Below are 20,750 nucleotides of genomic sequence, written 5' to 3'. Positions count from 1 at the left end.
AAAAGACAACCCAACTGAAAATGACAGAGGCTCTGAACAGACATTTCTCCAGAGAAGACATACAAATGGTCAAAAGCACAGGGTAATATGGGCAACCTCAGCAGTCATCAGGGAAATACAAAGAAAAACCACAAGGCAACAGTATTGTAGATCCACTAAGATGGCTACAATACAAAATGGAGTGTGGCAAGTATTGATGAGGGTACAGAAAAGCTGGAACCCACAAACTTTGCTGGTGGGAATGTAAATTGGTGCAATTGCTGTGGAAAACAATTTGGTAGTTCTTCAAAATATTAAAGAGCAATTCTACTCTTAGGTTTATAACCAAGAAAAATAAGAACATGTGTTCATACTTAATTTGTACACAACTGTTCACAGAATATCATTCATAATAGCCAAAAGTTTCACGACAACAACCACCAACTTATGAATGGATGGATGTGGTTTACCTATGCAAGGGAACATTTATTTGGCAATAAAATGGTAGTAAGTATGATGCATAGTACAACATGGCAACATGTAGTAAGTGAAAGAAGCCCATCACAAGAACCCACAATTTTTATGATTTCATTTACATGAAATGTCCAAGAAGGCAAATCTCTAAGACACAGAAAGGACTAGTGGTAACAAAGACTGGGATAGGAGGAGCAGGGGAAGTGGGGATTGGTTGTAATAGACACTGGGTTTATTTTAGGAGGGATAAAAAATGTTCTAGAATTAAGACTGTAGTTGTGGTCGTACTGTAACTATACTAAAGAACTCTGAATTCTACACTTTAAATCAGTGAGCTGTATGGTATATGAATGCTATCTCAATAAAGGTGTTTTTTGAAAAAACACGCTGCAGGAAGGATCTAAGAAATATCTAAGCAGCAATACCTGACATGTTATGACCATTGTAAAACAACTTTGGACAAAAATGAGAGAGAACTAGAAGACACCAATATCACAAAAAGGAAGCTGAGTCACAGAGTTGTAAAGTGACATAGCGAAGGTCCAGGATTTGTTAGCAATAGGGACCCTCTAACCTTCCAGACTCAAGAGTGGTCCACTAAACACGCCTCACTGTTTGTTTTCCCAGGAGCACATTTTTTTTAAAAAGATTTATTTATTTATTTATTTATTTATTTATTTATTTATTTATTTATTTATTTATACAAGCACTGGGTACAGTCAGAAGCGCGGGAGGGTGAGAGAATTCACCAGAGCCAGAGCGGGGAGCAGAGCAGGCAGAAGGACCGAAGCACACTGCTGAGGGGAGCAGCAGGCGGCAGGAGAGGTCTGTGTGCCATGAGGGACCCTCCTCAGGTGGCCGGGGAGCAGCTGGGGATCAAACCGGCACTGCAAAGGCTGTGGGCAGCTTCGCAACCCAGCACTCAACCGCTGCGCCACCAGGTAGGCCCCAGGAGCACATTTTAATGAAGCAGCATGAATGCTACTGCTCTGGGCATCTGAACAATTGCTCCTACACCATTAACAAAAAGATACATAGCTGAGGTCACCAAAAGTCCCCAAAAGGGGACCCCTGCAAACCCATCAGGAAGACCGTTACCCAAAAAATGCCAGATGGCGGTGCCCTGTGGCCAGGCAGGGGTTAGGATACGACAAGAAAGTCCTGTGAGTCCCCAAACTGCCCTGTACTCAAACTGCAAACTAACCCTCATTCTGTTGCAGGCAATGAAAGCAACTTTCAGAAGCTTGTGCTAGAAGTGTTACCACTGACATGGCAAAAGTCCATTTGGGAGGAGTTTACTATAAAGTGCTTAAAATATGAGGTGAGTATGTTGGGCACGTGCAGCAAGTACATCCCCCCAGTAAATCAGCAAGATGCATGGTGTCAACATGACTCTGGAAGGCGCAGGCCACCTGTCATCACTGCCTGCAGCCAGCGGTGCCTCAGTTCCAGCTCAGTTGTTTTGATGACCAGAGTGGAGTTTGGAAGGCTCCTAGGCAACTGGGACATACTTACAAGGGAAACCTGTCAGCTGTCTCTGAAAAAAGGGATCAGGTTGTTAAAGGAAACTTTTCTCCTATAAAGGAAGCTCTGGCCAAGCTAAGTCCCTCCCACTGCCCCTTAAATGTTCCCACCTTAAAAGGGCAGCGGTCTACAAGGTGTGCATTTAGATTCACTCCTCCTCTAAATCCGCAGCCCACACATAAACCCAGCCTTTATATATCACCTTTTCTGAATGTGATAACAACAGATCTTGCAGTTCCACTAAGATGGCAGACCACCCACAGCTCTTCTACTCTAAGATCTGTGGGAAGCTGAGTTTAGTCAAAAGACTCATGGCTCATGAGCCCCACTTCTGCTCTGGCCAGGTCAGCTGTGTTTGTTCTCCTGCCTGCTGCTGATTGTATGTCACATGATAATAAGCCACGTAATAAGCAAACATAGCCCAGAAACTGTGAAAATACACTGAATGCTTCCTAAAAAGGTAACTACTGAATGCTTCCTAAAAAGTAAATACTTGCAAAGAAGTTATTAAGTTAGATACAGGTGAGACAACTAAAATACTTAAAAAATGATAAAATCTAAAACTATTCTGCTTTAGCCTTCATGATGCCTTTAAATTCTCTCAGAGATGATGCATTATGTGTGATTCATTTAAGAGGCAATGCAGAAGTCCAAGGCACAGGTCCTACACACAGAAAAAACTTTGGCCCTACATCTAGAGATTGATAAATGAATATATATGTTGAAAGTTAAAGGGTTTCAGAAGGGTAGGTACTATAGATTCTGTATTTTGACTTTTCGTATTATCCAATCAACAGTCTAAGCTATGTTAATAGAGATTTTCTACTACTAGTAGCTGCTATTTATTAAAAATCAAGCACTGTTTTGAGAGCTTTACATGCATAAACAGATTAATCCTGACAAAAACCCTTGGTAGAAAACATCCTATTTTAAACAGGAAACATGACGGTCAGTGGTGCAAAGATGCCCATAATCAAAGCCAATAAAGCCTTGTCTGTGTGTCCGAGACAACGTGTTCTTTGCCACTCACCACCTCAGTCCTCCCTATTATCCTGTCATCAAGAGACACCACATGCAATTGATATTTCAGAATCTTCAAACAAAGACAGGAAGAAACAGGAACACCTGATCAGATAATGATAATAATGACCACGTGGCATCAGTTTTTCAGAAACACTCAGATGTCATTGAATCAGGGAAAGGGAATTTAATAAAAATATTTGGGAAGTAAGGTTTGCATTCAATTCCACAAATGCACTAAAACTTCATTTTCTTACATAAAATCAAAGCTGCCTCTACAATTCTAGAAAGAGGAGTCCTACGGATATTTTCTGGTCTGGCATTAAGTGTACAAGTTCGTGGGACACAGCTTTGATGTTGGGAAACACTGCTTCTCTCACGACAGGGACAATCACTGCCTCCTACACTGGTATTAGCATCTAAAAAGGAGAAGAGCTCCCCACCTAGGAGTACTGCTGATGTGGAAGGAAAACAAAGGCTGTCCCCTCATTCATGGGGAGTGAGGGCTTCATTACACACGCACACAAGAGTGGAGTGCACAAGTGGAGGATTGGAGGGGATGCGGGTAGAGAGGAGCAGCTGGGACAGTCACCCAAAGGACTCAGCAACACTCAGGTTCCTGATTCCAGCATTTCTGATGACTCACCAGATGACTAACGACATCTCAAATGTGGTATCAATGAAGATTCTGGAAGTCTGCTCCCAGGACAAGCAGCATCAGCACCTTCTGGGAATGTGTTAGAAGTGCTGACTTTCAGGCTTCACCCCAAAAGTGCTGAACAGGAGGCTGTGGGGTGAGGACCAGCAGTTTAACAAGCTTGTGTTTAACAAGCTCTCTAGATGATTCTGATGTATGCTATAGATCCCAGCACGGTGGGCAGAGAGCTCAAATGATGGAATCAGATATGCCTGGGTTTGAATATAGACTCAAAGATGAAAATGTTTGGGTGATTGAGTCCTGGTTAATGAGGGGATACCACCAGTGGAAGGAAGCATTGGATCAGATGGAAATGCTTTGGGAGTTAAGAAGAGTGAAGACGGCATGAGGGAAGCACAGGGAAGGGCTGGAGAAACTATTTCAGCCACACAACAGGTCTGTGCTCCTGGACCAACTGCAGTGCCATTTAGTTTTGAGACAGGTATGCCTCATTACTTAGGCTCAGACAGCTGAGGGCTGGATGAAACCAGAGGTTTGAGAATTCTGAGTTGGAATGTAACTAAGGTGGGAGATGGAAGAACGTAACCTAACCCCAGGAGGCTGCTGCTATGAGGGTCCAGTGCAGGCACCACCCCCCTAAAGTGAAAGCAGAGTTCTACCCCATCAGGGGCGAGGACAGAAGGGAACAAAACAGAAACAACAGTGCAGAAACAGAGGAAAGCGACCTTTGATGGTATTTGACTTTTAATTTAGTGGGCATGTCAGGTAGCAGTGAGGAATAAGAAGACAAAGCTGGTAAAAAACAAAAACTGAAATCTTTGCTTCACTGCTATTTTGAAAACAGAGTCTACAGTCAAATTATTCTGACAAAAAGCACATAGAAGACCAGCTCCTAAGAAGGAATATGTGTTTGAACAGATGCCAAGAGAAAAACTGAGTTAAGACCTCCTACTGTGTCAAAGCTTTGCTTGTTGACAGTAGAATTATCTTGAGTTTGTGGGGAAATTTTTCCAAGTCCACTCTAAATTCTATTCTTCCTCAGTGGAGTTTCATACCCTGCATTTTTTTGTTTTCTCAGTGAAATACTTCCGGGGGAATAAGCAAACAGGGTTAAGTATGCAAATTTCTTCTTCCAGTCTAGAGCTTCACTCTTAATTTGGTGATGTCTTTTGCTTATTTTAATTTTAATAAAGTATATTTATTAACCTTTAAGACTTCATGTGTCATTCTAAGTCATAACAGTATTTTAATTACTGCAGCTTTGTAAGAAATTGGGAGAGTTCTCCATGTAACATCAATTAGCCTTCGTCATTCTCAAGCCTTGAAGAGGACATATTGATTTTTTCCTTATAGTTTTATTGAGATCTCCTTATTACTTATAAGATTAGTTTTTCTTATTACTTGATAAATGAGACATTCTTTGGAAATGAACTGAATTAAAAGTAAATTTGGATAGAGTTGTTTTTATGACATCAAGTCTTCCTCTACATGAACATAGCAAATTACTACATTTATTCAAAATTTTATGCTCATCAATGAACTTGCTTACTTTATCAGTTAGGTCTTGGAGCTATTTTGACGTGTCACTGGTAAATTATACTTCTTGTTATTATAGAAGGCAGCTTTTTTTTTCAGTGACATTTTCTGTGTGATCATGGATAGGAATCCCATCTGCTGTTACACAATGCTCTTTTTCCCAGAGGTCTTGCAACTTTTATTAGTTCTAATAAGCTTCTCTGCAGATTGAGGGGATTATCTATATGGATAATCATGTCACCTACAACTAATGAGTTTCATTTTTTCAATCCTAAGATAATTTTTTCTTTCCTTATTGTGAATTTTCCTTATTCATTACTACTTATTACCTGCCTCTTTGCTATAGTTCCACAAGGGTAGGAATGTTTGACAGTGTTTTCCACTGCTGTATCCCCAAAGTCTTGTAACTACCATGTATAAAGGCATGGAAGAAACCCTATTCAGTAATAACTTGCACTTACATAGAAATATATATTGAACAGTTAATATTTTATTAATTTTTGTGAGTAGGGAAACTACATTCAGTTTAAAAGTTTTATATGGCCTATTTTTATGGTCTTCAATTTTGATACTACAGGCCTGCTAGGTCTGAATTAAGGTAAGGAGGTGTTTGTTTTTTTTTTATCCTCTGAAATAAGCTAAGTTTTTGTTTTGTTATTTTGTAATTGGTACATTTTAAACTGATAAAGCAATTTCTTTTGAAATGGATCTACCCAGATTTCTTTTAGGTCTTTTTGACCCTCTCTATGGTTTCTATTTCAGTATTTTCTTTTTTGACTATAATGTTTTCATTTCTTTCTTTGATTTTGTTTGACTAATTACTCGCTGGGGGAGGTATATTAAATTATTCCACTAAAATTGTATGTCCAGGGCCTCCCTGGTGGCGCAGCAGTTGAGCGCTGGGTTGCGAAGCTGCCCGCAGCCTCTGCAGCTCCAGTTCGATCCCCGGCTGCTCCCCGGCCACCGGAGGAGGGTCCCACATGGCACGCAGACCTCTCCTGCCGCCTGCTGCTCCCCTCAGCAGTGTGCTTCGGTCCTTCTGCCTGTTCTGCTCCCCGCTCTGGCTCTGGTGAATTCTCTCACCCTCCCGTGCTTCTGACTACCCAGTGCTTGTATAAATAAATAAATAAATCTTTTTAAAAAAATAAATAAATAAATAAAATTGTATGTCTGACATTCTCCTTATAACACTGTTTATTTATCCTTTACATATTTAAGGTAATATTAAGTGTATACAGGTAAATAAATTAGTACGTTATCCTGGTGAGCTAGTCTTACCTTCATCATGACTTTCCTTATCTCGACTTATGCTTTGTTTGCCAAAGCATATTTTCTGTGACACCACCTCTCTAGCTTTGATACAACTTATATCCTAATGTATCATTTTTCAATATCTTTAATCTATCTTCAGTTTTTTTTAGTGTGTCTTAGAAATAACAACCAGACTTGAAAAAAAAATTCCATTCAAAATGAGAAATTCCATTAAGTGGTAGATTTGATTACTTCTATTCAGCTATGATGCTTAACTATTTGCAAGTATTTCGCCTATCTCTTTCTGTGCATTCCATTTACCATACAATTTCTGGCTTTGTTTCCATAATTCACCTTGCAGAACTCTTATCAAGTTTGTATCTCTTTCCCACCCTAACTCCCTAAAACTAGTTTTGCAGTTACAAAATTTTTTTTCCTATTTTTTAGGCCACCCCAATCTTTCCCCAACATTTTATTACAAAAAAATCTCAAACACAGAATTACACAGTGAACACTTATATGCATCACCTAGAGCTATCTTTGTTTTATAACATAGACTCAACTTAAGTGTATTGGTAAATCTAATTTTTTCTGATACCATAAATTCATAGAAAGCTCTGACTCTGATCACTTCTTAAAGTTTTCCACAATGATTTTAAGGGTCCAGAAGTTAGTGGTTATATGTTTTGTGGTTGTATTCTTTTTTTGCCAAATTCTTTGATCAACATTGCTTCTTGCAGCATACTCTTGCCGCATTTTTAGAATAATCCATAATAATTTTTAAAGTCTGCACTGCAAAAACTTTGGACTCCTAAATAGGCTATCCTGCATCCAAAACTTAGTATAAAAGTTTAGAATTTGTTGAAATCAGAACCAAGTTGTAATTCTCTATAACAATAATTTCACATTGTTAATTTGCCAAGTAGGCTATAGTCTCAAAAACAGCACAGAATTAGAATCTCCTTGCACTTCCTCTATACCTCACAAACTAGAACACACACGAAGTCCTCAACAAGTTAAGGAAGAACACATGTCATGCTTTTGTTCTTCTGAACAAGAGTATAACGTATATATCTAATTATTAGATTGTGTTGCTTACACTTCATGCTCTGATAAAATGTCCCTTTCTGGGACTCTTTGGAGATGACCCAAGGAATAGTATTGTGCAGAAAAGGCACATGAGACTCAACTGGGGAGAAATGGCTGTTTTCTGACTTCTAGCTCTCCCTGCTTCTGAACCTATCTCTGAAAATAAGTACCTAATTTTCCCCATCTACAGAGCAGATAGGAGACATTAAATAATCCTTAAATCCCTGAAAACTCTGAAAATCTTTTATCTCGGATTTTAATTATTCTGTATCAATACCTTCACTAAGGCATCACTGAGTGCAGAAATTATTAAAGGGTCTGAAGAAAGGTGAAGCAGTCTGACGAAAAATTGAGGAAATGTTTTCACTACACATACCTCCAAGTACCTCACCCAGAAGCTATGTGGCTGAGATCTCTCCCTGACTCTCACCTGGCTCTGTGACAATTCCAACCTCTGCACTATTTATTTTAAAACTCTGAATTGTTGAAGTGGACAGCTCACATGAGAGTTACATGGGGAAAAAACATAATGTCTGGACACACAGCCAGTCAGCCAGTGGCACAGTCCAGACAAGTTACCCCAAAAAACAGGCCCCAATTATGCAATGCACAATCAGGGAAATGTGATCTCACTGTTTTGCTTTAATTAAGAGGAAAGAAACATCCACAGGAAATTTTACCTGTACGGTATGTGCAATAATGTACACAATTAAACATCTACATTAAATGAAAATGCCTCATTACCTAGACTAGGTTTGGTCTAATTATAAAGTAAATCAAATTCATAAGGAAAAAAATTGCCAGCAGGCATAATAAGTTTGTTTTAATTTGGAATCTGAGCAAGAGAACAGAGACCACTAGAGACATGGTATTTGCATTATAATCAGAAATAAGAAAACTGACTGAATACAACTGTCTAACCTTGGCTACCTAGATTATTAAGAGAAGGGACATCTTTAATGGAGTACAGGGAAGACACATTCGACAGGCCCATAAATTGCAGTAGACACCATGTGAGCAATACTAATTTTCTCAGACTGTTTATAATCTCCACACAAATGGTGAGTGGTACAATGAATTTGCCATGATATAGCCGGCACAACCAGTAACACAAAGCACCTCATAATGACATTTTTAAGTACCTTCCTACTTTTGCGGCATAGCTGGAGAGCAGAGAAAAAGGCAATGTTGCCCTGAGACTAGGAATCCCTTTGCAAGTGGTAGGGCCCAATGTCACATGTCAGAAACAAATTGCAGACAAACTGAACAAATCAGTTCTCAGATTTATGCCTCTTCTTCCATATCTATTACATAAAAGATACAGCTTTCTCAACTCTCCAGATGGCCCCGAGGATTAGCTAACCCAAAGCACAAGAGAAAAGGTATTAATGAAAGTATAGCATCATCATCTGTTAAGGAAGTCAACAGACGGCTATGTTTGGATCACCTTTCTCATCGGGACCACTTAGATTTATAGTTATAAGCATCTAAACATGGGTAAACATTTTACTTAAAAAATTTTTGGTTTATAAATGTGCTCTCCATTTTCTCCCATTCTTCATCAGTCATTAAAAGAGAAAATAGAAAATACGTTGTTTTGTCCAGGCCCTAACCAGTTCTTGGTGTTTATCCATTTCCACTGCTATAATCCACAGGCATAGGAAACGAAATTTGTCTGAGGGGAGAGCTGTGAGGCTAGAATGTGGGAATATGAAACTCCTTAAAGAATCCTGTGCTCATGAGCTTTCATAAGACATGTTATGTCACAGATCTGAGAAAAAGGCAAGCTTCTTGCTGCTTTTGCACAAAGAAAACCAGACCAACTGGGTAGAAATGGGCTTGAAGGACACTTAGCCATAGGACTCATTTGGAAAATACAGAGCAAAGTAAGCGACAGGATCTGCTCAGCACCAGAGAGACTCAGGGTCACCGTACAGTATGTTATTGAACAAAGCATCACTTTGGAAAGGCCCTGGGGATTCATTACCCAAGACTAAAGTTTTTTTGTAATAACTCGGGTTAGCCCAAATAGCGTGTAGCAGGACAGTAGCACAGGCATCCTCTGCTACCAGGAGAAAAGTCACATTTCCTTCTTATTCCAGGGCATATGCTGATCCCAATTAGTTTCCACCAAAATGAAAATGGGGTCAAAGGCCGAATAAGCATTTACATTACCCTCTCCCCTCAATATATTTAGACACAACACAATGTATAATCTTCTCAACACATGTCATGCTGGCGTAACCTAGAGAAAAGCTGACATCCATTTATCCCTGGTCAGCATTCACATCTGGTCCCACTTTCAAAGTCTCTACAAGTTAGACTCTAGGTCATCACGTCAAGACTCTTTGGCGTGAGGTGTTGTGTTGCGTTGTGTTGGGTGTGTGTGTGTTCTCAGTCAAATGTTTCATCTGTACTAAGATAAAGCAGGAAAGGGAAGTAGTGAGTGATAAAGGAATGTCATCAAAGCAAGAAATATACAAAATCTTAGTATACACCCCCTAAGTCCCATGAACTGTGGGCCATGATGCTTTGTAGGGTTAATTTTCTTTTGAGTATTGAATCAGAAAAAAATAACCCTATTAGTTTATCAGTGAGAACCAATGACTAAATGGGTGAAAAGAGGGGATCAAGCACTTCATGTATGTATCACACTTTGTGAGCAATCGAGCAATGAAAAATTCATAACATTGTAATACAGAACGTAAACAATAAGTACTGTCATTCTAGTACAAGAGTCATTCATACAAAGAAAGGAAAGAAGATAAAATTTGATCCAGTTTTGAAAAGGAATGTTCTAATGGTCCGAGTTCTTTAACTCCAGAGATATCCTAGAATAGGCTAGACAATGGCTTGGTGGGGGTACTACATACAGACTGTAGACTAGAGGGAGTCACACGCTGGCTGAATTTGGAGGAGATGACCTTCATAGTCATCCCAGCACTGAAGTTCCAGGCTCTTGCTTTCCCTAAGGTTTACAAATTTGATCTTGTTCTTAACTGAGTAAAAGCTAATAATTCCATAATTGAGTGGCACTAGAGTGTGCATTTTGCATAGGCGCTTCAAAATTAAATAGTGAAAAAAAGAGGAGAGGACAAAAGGGGGAAAAAAGAAAAACAAAAGATCAATTACTCTAAGAATCCAGGTTTGTGTTTATGTTCTACATGAGGTCCAAATTGTATCTGGGCTTGAAATCCACCAAACTCACAAGCTTTCTCAAAGGAGACAGGGTGGGAGCCGTTCAGGATATCATCCCGAGCCTGAAACACAAGAGGAAGCAAAAGCATCAGACGCTTGGGGGGAAGATACATTATCCATTGATATATTTCTGCACCCAGATGCACCCGCCCCGTGGAGCAAGGGAAAAATGCCGAGCAACCCACAGTGATACAATCCGGCTGCTTTAGGTGACAGTAGCACAGGACTAAAGCAGATGGAAAGTCTTTGCCCAAAATGGCTTATACACAGAAAGCATCAGCAATATCGAGTGTATTAAAACTTAAGTTTGAGTATAATCTAGGAAGGGAGAAGTGAGCATGCAAAATAGAGGGAAGAGGAAATCCTTGTGAAATGACTAGCGTCAGAGGGGAGGAAAAAAGAAAGACAATTTACTTTTTATGACCCTAAGTCACAAAGCTAACAGAGAATGTATCTAGAAATAGAATCAATCCAATCTCCATGTCAAGATAAAGGCAATCGAAGAGAGAGAGAGAAAATATCCAATACTGCAGATATTTAGAGGAAATGGTATGTCAATGCACAAACTTAGAAGCTAGAATTGCAAACACACTGTATCTGTGGTTCCCCTCCCAGTTCTTAATCCATCACTGCTATTGCTAATTATTCCCCTTCTTTCTCTTTTTCCTATCTCTAGTTAAATGACCCCACACTGCTCTCAGATGGATGCTCTAAGCTATGCTCTGAACCTCAAGACAAGCATTTTCTTATTGTCCCACTAGCTCCCTTCCTGTCCCTTTCCTCCTAGCTCTCCGTACATGCCATTCTTCCATCCAATTAGACAGGGCTCAGCAAACTTTTCCAGTAAAGGCCTAGTTAGACCTTATGGGTTATCCCAGTCTCTGCTCACATGAGCACAGCCATGGACAACATGTCAACAACTATGTAATGTGTAAGGGGATTTACCAACATGTAATACATAAATGAATGAGCAATGTTACAATAAAACTTTATTTACAAATTCAGGCAGACAGCATGGCTGCATTTTTCTGACCCCTGTCTATGTCTATGGGGAGCGAGATTAACCAAGGGAAGGAAAGAATGAAAGAAAAGGAGGAGCTGGAGATAAGAACAAAGAAATATGGATCTTTTCCTTGAACCAAAAAGAAGCACTGGGGGTTCATCTAGAGCCAAGTATACATCTTACACATTGGGAAACTGCAACATGGTAAGATAAAGGACTTGCATGAGTTTAAACAGTTTCCAATAAGGATATAAAAGGTTATTGAGAGGACAGCTTTCAGTTAATGAGAAGTACATTCACTTGTATTCTAAGATGTGAACCAAGAAAACTTTAGTGCATGTAAAATGGTAAGCCAGCTAAATGCCTTTCAAAGCCAGGAAGAGAGAAACCACCAGCCACAGGTTCTAATCAGGGAGGCCAAAGCAAGGCCAAGAGAGGCCCTCTCCTGGAGATCCTGCCTCTCATGCTGAATACTTGTCTATACCATACCCAGAATATGTGTGGGGAACCCATGAGCTGTGCCCATTGGAAACTGGATACCACAAACACAGAGCAAGGCAGAGCCAAGCTCCTGCTCACAGGACACAGTAGCTTCCTGAAATCTCAGCAACCCCAGTGTCTGAGGACTAAATACTGTACCTGAACATACAGCAAGTTCAGCTGCACCGGGTCCCTTGAGTCTACATTCTGATCCGAGTAAAAGAACTTCCGTCTAAGCAGCAACGTTTCATTTTCATCGACGCCCTGTTCTCTAAATGTTCGACTGTGGTCCAGCCAATTTACTGCAACATGACAAGATGTATGAAAGAAGTGTTTATTTTTCCTCTTAGTGAACAGGGATTTATCAAAACAGCAGTGAGATGCAGATGCAGATTTCTATAATATGTGATGTTTAGTTACAGCTAATCTTTATATTAAAGTTGTGTTTTTTAACTTTGCAAAATAATTTTACATATACCATCCCGTGAAGCAAATGAGAGAAAATTCCTTACCATTCTCAAGTTAGCTAAAGCACCACAATAAATTTACAATATGCCAGGACAACCAATTTAGAACTTTCCTTTAAATTAGAGTAGACACTTTAGTCTCATTAAGTAATTAACATATTCTAAGCATAATGAGTTACCTTTGATCCTAAGTAGAAAAGAGGAAAACAAAAGTAATGGGGAGGAGGGGAACAGAGGACACTAAGAAGGGGGAGTTGATAGGATCCTGTCCATGGCCCAGCTGGATCTCCCACAAACATTTGCCTGGTATCTAGGTGCACAGAAATGGATCACTCCTCAGCATCAGTCACAGCTCTCATTCCTACAATCTTCCCTGGGCTTTTTTTTTTTTTTTTAAAGATTTTTTATTTTATTTATACAAGAACCGAGGTACAGGCCAGATGCGCGGGAGGGTGAGCGGGGTACAGAACAGGCAGACTGACAAATACACTGCTGAGGAGAGCAGCAGGCAAGACAGGAGAAGTCCGCTCTCCATGTGGGATGCTTGGAGGCTGGCAGGGATTGAACTGGCACTGCAGAGGCTGCGGACAGCTTCACAGCACTGCACTCAACTGCCTGTGCCACCAGGGAGGCCCAATTCCCTGGGCTTAACACACATGTGGGTAAGTATTTACAATAAGCCTCACTAAAATATAAGCAACAATATAGCACAGGGAATGTGTTAGACTGACCTCAGTAGCTGAGAGAGGATCATACACATAATAAAAATCCTGAGGATTTGTCTACTAAAGCCCCATTTGGAAGAAAGTATGAAACTAGAAATCAAATGAGTCAGAAAAAAAGAGAATAGAGAAAGAGCTAGAGGAAATAAAAGTCCCACCGAAAATCAATAAACATAATGAGAATGATGACATCTTCCCAATGCAGCAGCAAGAGCACGAGCAATGAAGGACAGAGGCTGGAGAATCAAAGTGAACTGTGCATGAAATAAGATCCCCTGAGAAGGAACCAGACAGCTGAGTACACACAGCATAGGCTTTGGGGACACATGAGGTGTACACATTGGTTTTTCCATAAATTAATTGGGCGGACACCAAAAAGGACTTTTCTATGATGGAATTATGTTACCATTTGGAAGACCTGAGGAAATAATGGACCTACGCGATTATCAATGGCCACCGACATCACAAAAAAGAAGATAACCACATATACCTTCCTGATGGAAATACATAAGGGCACATAAGGAAGAGCCCTTATTAAAAAAAACAATACACACACAATTTGTAGGGACACATACAGTCCTGTTTATCGCAGCACTATTTACAATAGCCAAGTTATGGAAACAACTTAAGTACCCATTGACAGTGGAGTAGATTAAAATGTTGTATATAACTGCAGTGGAATACTACTCAGCTATAAAAAAAGATAAACTCTTGTTATTTGTAACAACATGGATGGAACTAAAAAGGATTATGCCAAATGAAGTAAGTCAAGAGAAAGACAAATGCATGGAAGATTTTACTCATATGACTGAATACAGAAAAACAAAACAAAGAGGCTGGCGAAACAAACCTTAGAAATCTGACTGAAGAACTGAGGCTATTACAGGGAAGGTGGGGTGGGGACCAAATGGACTATGGATGCTTTGATAGTAGGTGACATGATGACATATATTTGAGGAGGTATGACCCTATCCCCCTAAATCAATACATACGGTAAACTAATGTTATCTCAGTTTGAAAAAAAATCACGCATGAATCTGATTCAGCTTCCAGCTCTTAGTAACTAAAAGGAACCGAAAAACACATTAGATGATACTGCCAATGTGCAAGCAACAGAATTCACACAGTGAAAAACTATATATCCAACAGTCTGGTTTCTGCCTCCAAAATAAAGTGTAAGGAAAAAATAAAAGAAATGAGGGGAAAAACCTGCAACTAAAAGAGGTAAGAGCAGCATAGCATCCAACCTGATTTGGAGCCCAGCTCACACTAACTGTTAAAAAAAAATGTTAGGAGAAAATGCAAGCATGATTTGTATTTTTGATATTAAGAGATTTAGTTTTTGGATGTGAAATGGTATTACAGTCAGCTTTTTTTCTGTCAGTATCTTTGCAGATTAAATGAAAACCAAAAACTCCAGCCCTGGAATATACAGATGGAAGGGAGAGGAGTGAAATGTGTGAACACAAGTCTCCATCACACTTCCTTCTCAGACACTCACAGTCGTCGTCTGTGTGGAGCTTGGCCTTCAACTTCTCCATTTTCCTCTCATCTCGCAACAGCGTCCTGTCTTTTTTTAGTGTGCCCGTCCCTTCCTCTTTCTTTTCTTCAATTGTTTCTTGGATTAAAGAGTATTCTTCATAGTTTGTTATTCCTAGAAGACAGAAATTAGGTTACAATTTAAATAATTGCCTTTTTATCTACTCCTTTCTGCTTCAAGTCTGTAATACTCCAAGGGGTCCTTGGTGACAAAGGATAGAAAAAGGACTTTCTGGGGCCTTCCTGGTGGCGCAAGGTGTTAAGATACAACCTATGAAGCTAACCGCAGCCATTGCAGCAAGAATTCGATCCCTGGCCAGGGAGCTGACCCACATGGTGCAGCATACCTCTCCTGACTCTCCCGCTGCTTCCTTCAGCAGTGTATTTCAGTCAGTCTGCCTGTTCTGCTCCCTACTCTGTCTCTGGTGGATCCTCTCACCCCCTGTGCCTCTGGCCTGTGTCCCAGTTATTGTATGTATAAATGAATAAATCTTTTTGAAAAAGAAAAGAAAATGGCCTATCCAAGTTGAGCATCTAGGGGCCACCCAAGGAGCACACATCAAATAAGCCTACCAGGATGAGATTCAGCTAGTGAAGTCACTCAAATTGTCAAGATCAAGTCTCCTCTGTAACGTTCAAGAACAATGTAGAGATGATGTAGAAGGCATGAGAATGAGAAACAGTAAGTGGCTGAAGGGACTAAAAAAAAGCTATCTTCTTCAAATACTAGAAAGACTTCCTATGAAGGAAGACTTGCTCTCTGAGGAGACTAGGTCACTAAATCTTATATAGACTCTCACCATGAATCTTCAGGAAGATTCTGTAAGTCAGTGCCAGAGTCCCAGCAATAGCTGAGAGATTAAAGTACATGATTTCAAAAACATCATTTTCAGGATGAAAATTCCTGTAAGTGCCTAAAATGAAAATAAAAACTCTCCCTTTAACTGTGACTTAGTGAAAAGTTGGTGTTTACAATGCCATTAGTGGGGCCTGCAAATTGGGAGAATCGACATCCTTTCTGGAATTGGGAGAAATCTCTGTGTTAGAGCACATACACCACCTACACACCAAACAGGGGTGAAACAAAGAATTGAAAACCAGAGCCAAGGCAGGGGAACACTCACCTATCCTGCTGCAGATAGTAACCAGGAGCTCCCCAACAGTCTTGGAGTCGTCCACCATCACCGTTTTCACAGATCCATCCAGCATCCGGATTTTCTGAGGTCTCTGTTTCTTTTTATATTCCAAAATATCCTAGGGCAAAATCACACAAACATTTCATGCTACCCAAGAAACTATAAACACACCTGAACACACTTTTTAAAAGGAATTTTTCCCAACAGACTCTGATTTCCTCCATGAAAGATTTCATGAGGTTTCTATCACTAATGCAAAATTTCCAGTGCTAACCAATTGCTTCCATAAAGATTTCATAAAGATCTGATAGTAGAGGGCCTCCCCTCGTGGCACAGGCAGTTGAGCGCAGCGCTGTGAAGTTGTCCACAGCTTCTGCAGCGCAGGTTCGATCCAGGCTGGCAGGTCAGCAAGAATCCCACATGGCGCTGCAGACCTCTCCTGCCTCGCCCGCTGCTCCCCTCAGCAGTGTATTTCAGTCAGTCTACCTGTTCTGTTCCCTGCTCTGTCTCTGGTGAATCCTCTCACCCTCCCCACATCTGGCCTGTACCCCAGTTCTTGGATGCATGAATAAATAAATCTTTAAAAAAAAAAAGATCAGATACTAGAGTTGCACTCAAAGTACTATTTATAGCTCACAGTCACAGAAAATGAACCTCTGTGAAATGAAAGGCGCATACGTCCTCCCAAAAGGCGAGGAGGAATCTGCTCTAATAAGAATTAACAGAGGAAAATTCTGACTTGCTTTTCAAAAGGCAGTATTAGCATGCTTCTGCAATTATCTCCTGTGCTGCTATCAGCAATTTTCAACATATAGATGTCTTGAAGGACATAAATAACACCCCCGTAATTCTCCACAATTGCTGTATATCACGGTAGAAATGGTTTTCACAATAATGACAAGGCCAAACAAGGGGAAATAAGTTAGGGAGTTATTGTGAAACAAGACTATTTTGTTTTTTTTGCAACACTTCTTAAAAATAAAACTATGGAGGGCAAAATTAATTGGCGCCGCATACTTCACTCTTGCTTTGTGAAATACTGGTCAATCTATTATGTTTTTCTATGTTTTTCAAAGAAAAAAATATACCAAATATCCCCTCCAAATACCAAAACCCAACATCTTGGGTTCAATACATTTTACTCGTTGCTTGTCCTCACTTCCAAAACAACAATCATTTTTTGGTGTTATTACTGTGACTGATAGTTATTAAACTCACATTTCAAATACATATTTTACAAAAACAGTGATTAATAGTCAATCTCCAGCTACCTTATGGTTTTGGTATTACCCTCAGCTACAGGGTTACTTCCCTACATACTTACAGGAAGATGCTCGCTCTTATTTCACAGCGAACCAGTCTAACAGTAGTAATTGGAACTTGTATAAACCGCTAACTCCATGATGCTTTAATTACTCTGTGGACTTTCAAAAATTTGGACTGCTGATGTTTTCTACCACTACCTCAACAGCCCTTACAAAGTGCATTACATTAAAACTATTAATAAATGTCCTTGAATCAAAATCGATTGCTGGTTCTCTTCTTTTCAGTATGATAACATTCGTTTCTATGGAAGGCCCAGGGACAAAGTGATGAAAGAACAGAAGCGAGATCAGCAGCATACCCCATTGCGTAACATGTAGTAATCCAGTGTTCTACCCGCTTCCAGCCAAATCCCTTTCCTGGGGTCTTCATCTGAGAGAAACAGCCCATAGTCAGAAGCTGGAAGACAAACAGAAAGAAAAAATGAAAGACGAAGTGGTGATGAAGCCACAGCTGGCTCCCAGGTCCCGAGCCTGCTGACTTGGAAAGCAGGTAGGTGTTCTTTACCCGAGAAACGATTCCTTTTGATCGTACCAGCAGCCACCGGAACAAAAGCAGATGAGGAGTACGGGTGGAGCTGCAAAAACAATGCCCACAGATAGCTTCACGTTCCTTAAAACCAGCAGGCAGGAGCGCTGTTTATAATTTGGGGAAACATCAGGAACAGGGCAGTGCAAATTTCCTTCTGACTGAATTTGGCTTTCCCTATCTCTTATTATGAAAAATGAACCAGGAAACCCAGGCAGCTGTGGAAAAATTCATTAAGTGAATGAATTCATAATGAAGTGACTGCCTAAGTCCAAGGTCTCTTGGGCAAAGAGGGGCCAATGGAATGTTTATACCTCAAATCACCCCTCCATCATCCCAACATAGATTATAAAAGATAAGTAGGAGGTTCTCATGAATACCTTGCACCCCACTACCACCAAATTATGAGTAACATTAGAAAATTAAATTCTGCAATCTCTAGAGAAATTCCTTAATCCGACCCAGGAAGTAAAAGAGGGTGGTGTCAGGAAGAGAGCAATATTCATTTCCTGCCTAAAGACTTCTCTCTTCCTGAATGTGATTCAAAGGAACATCAGAGTCCCAGATGCGGGCCAGTGCTCCTGCTATTTCTCAGAAAACCAACTTCAAGATCTATAAAGGTTTATACCTTCACCAGAGCCATATAATGGGTTACTGGAAAATTCACGATGTATTTTTTTCTTTGAATAACATAGAAAACATACATCATGACTTTCCTGACAATAGCTGTTCATCCAAAGATATTTTAAATTTGGGAGAAAAACAGTGATAGAAAAGTAAAGATACCAAAATGACTGGACAACCAATTCTTGAATTGAGACTGAGGCTATGAGCAAACTTTATTTTTGTTTCTGAGTAAACTAAAAATAATAGTGTTTCAAAAAATGTAAATAATGCTTTTAGGCCAAAAGATCACCAAGTTTTGTGAGAAACAGATGTTTTTGAGAAGACCCATCCTATTATAATTACCCTTGATGTTATTTTTGAAGTTTACACTTCCAATTTTTAAGATAAGGTCTATTCACTTTCACACTAAAGACATCAATTTGGGAATAATCCCAACTTCTCAAATGTCAAACTAAAGAAAGAAATTAAATGTAGAGAGAAAACAAAAAGAAGATAGAAAACAACCAAAGGCTTTTGTTTAAACTCAGATTAATGGTGGTCAATCATTTAAACCTGTATCACAAAATGTCTTTTAATTAAATGTTTGAGATGAAGTTTATAAAGCCCCTAAAGTACTTGAAATATAAAGCCTGCCTGGATCCTGATGGCAGTTCCAATCTTGCTTAAGCTCCGAGAGCAGCGTTTTCCTGCATGTGAAACAGGGCTCAGGATGGAGAAAAGCTGGTTGCTTGGGCAGCTTCAGTACTTCATAGGGCAAATGAGCTGGTAGATCATGAAGTGACTCATAAACTGCAGAGCACGATGCGGACATGTGGGAGGATCGTGCTGATGGGGGTAGGTGTGATAATATCGTAGCAGACATGGTCACCATCACCATAAGCCTCACACAGGAAGCAAGTAGTATTCAGACTAAAAAACTTCATTTAAAGCATGTATGCCTACAGCCTCAAGCACTTCGAGACCTCTGTTTCTTTTTTTAGCTATTCAGCAAAGGACATGCAAACATTTCCAGAAGCCAGTGAATAACCAATGGTCTACCTTGGCCGGTTTGTGCCTCAGGTACCCGCTCCCGAATGACTCGACACGCATCATACACGGCTGTAGATGGTTCAAACTGCATAGTCTTCACCACATTGCAGTGGCGGACACAAATCTTTAAGGACAGGGCCACCATTTTCCAAAATGGGTTGAAGACTTTCACTCAGAATGTCTGCAAGACACAAACAGATAAACCTTGATATTCACGATGATGATTTGACTTAAGGAAAAACACCAGACTCCACATCAGCTTTTAAAATGGAAAGAGAAATAAAGAACAGCAATTTAAAGAGACTGCTTCACATGGCAAGATTTTAAAATGGATTTTGAATATTTCAAAAAAGACAGCAGCATACAGTCTTAGAATTAGGATTACTATAGTGTGGCAAGTCAAGTCCCTCAGGAGGAGAGAAACACAGAAGTTCACCAAGCATCCCCCTTATTTGGGGTTCCTCAAGGGACTCATCAGGAGTGGGCTTTTTCAGATTGTCTCCAGGTGAGAGGCAGACAGCCTGAGGCATCTACATCCTTAGGAAGCTTCTGGCAGCAGTGTCAGTGTTCCCATGCCATCCCCACCCGAAGAAGCTCTGGTGCCCTTCAAGGCATTAACTGTTCCACCACATCATGTACCAGAAGTGTTGGCTCCCAGGCCCAGTTCCACCACTGGGAGACTGTATAAATTTGGGCAAGACACTTTGGCCACTCTGCTTCAGTTTCCATCTAAATAAAGTAGCTACAATGATTCATCCCTGCATAAGTCATAAAGGAATTGAATCCTGAGCAAGTATCAATGCTAGGCCAATGCAGAGGTAACGAGGCCAGAAAGGCCAATTTCAAACACTAAGGGTGCTACTACAGCTTCCTACTCTTCAGGGGTCTCAAAGTGAAGAAAAGGCCAATTCAACTGGTACTCTGTTGAGATAAATGGATATTATGCTTCTTGTCTAGTTCAATGGTTTTAGAAAATATACAGGCTTAGACTAGGTTTGAACAATTTTGTAAATGACTTCTTTTTAAAATCTAAGCCCAATAATTTAGTGTATTTTCTTTGAATTGATGGTTTTTGGCTTATGTCTACTACCTACTCTACCTAGTGGTGACATACATAAACCCCACCCCAAGTAGCTTCTATTGATGCGTGCCTAGGGCACCCAGGGA

The 20,750-nt window shown here is 40.1% G+C and overlaps 1 protein-coding gene across 3 annotated transcripts in view; it reads right to left on the bottom strand.

Moving 5' to 3' along the window:
- The window catches only part of TLN2 (talin 2), a gene marked incomplete at both ends in the record, with an annotated part of 183,432 nt that extends 163,704 nt beyond the window's left edge, over positions 1–19,728 (bottom strand). For all 3 annotated transcript variants that reach the window (XM_084240393.1, XM_084240394.1, XM_084240395.1), the window contains 6 exons: positions 10,664–10,791; positions 12,372–12,514; positions 14,903–15,055; positions 16,065–16,194; positions 17,701–17,798; positions 19,593–19,728. In XM_084240393.1, coding sequence (XP_084096519.1) covers positions 10,664–10,791; positions 12,372–12,514; positions 14,903–15,055; positions 16,065–16,194; positions 17,701–17,798; positions 19,593–19,728 — 788 coding nt within the window. The remainder of the gene's footprint in view (positions 1–10,663; positions 10,792–12,371; positions 12,515–14,902; positions 15,056–16,064; positions 16,195–17,700; positions 17,799–19,592) is intronic.
- Positions 19,729–20,750: the final 1,022 nt, after the last annotated feature.

This window comes from Talpa europaea (assembly GCF_964194135.1).
Source record: "Talpa europaea genome assembly, chromosome: 8".
In the NCBI taxonomy this organism is placed as follows: domain Eukaryota; kingdom Metazoa; phylum Chordata; class Mammalia; order Eulipotyphla; family Talpidae; genus Talpa; species Talpa europaea.
This window is presented reverse-complemented; position numbering and strand designations above follow the sequence as displayed.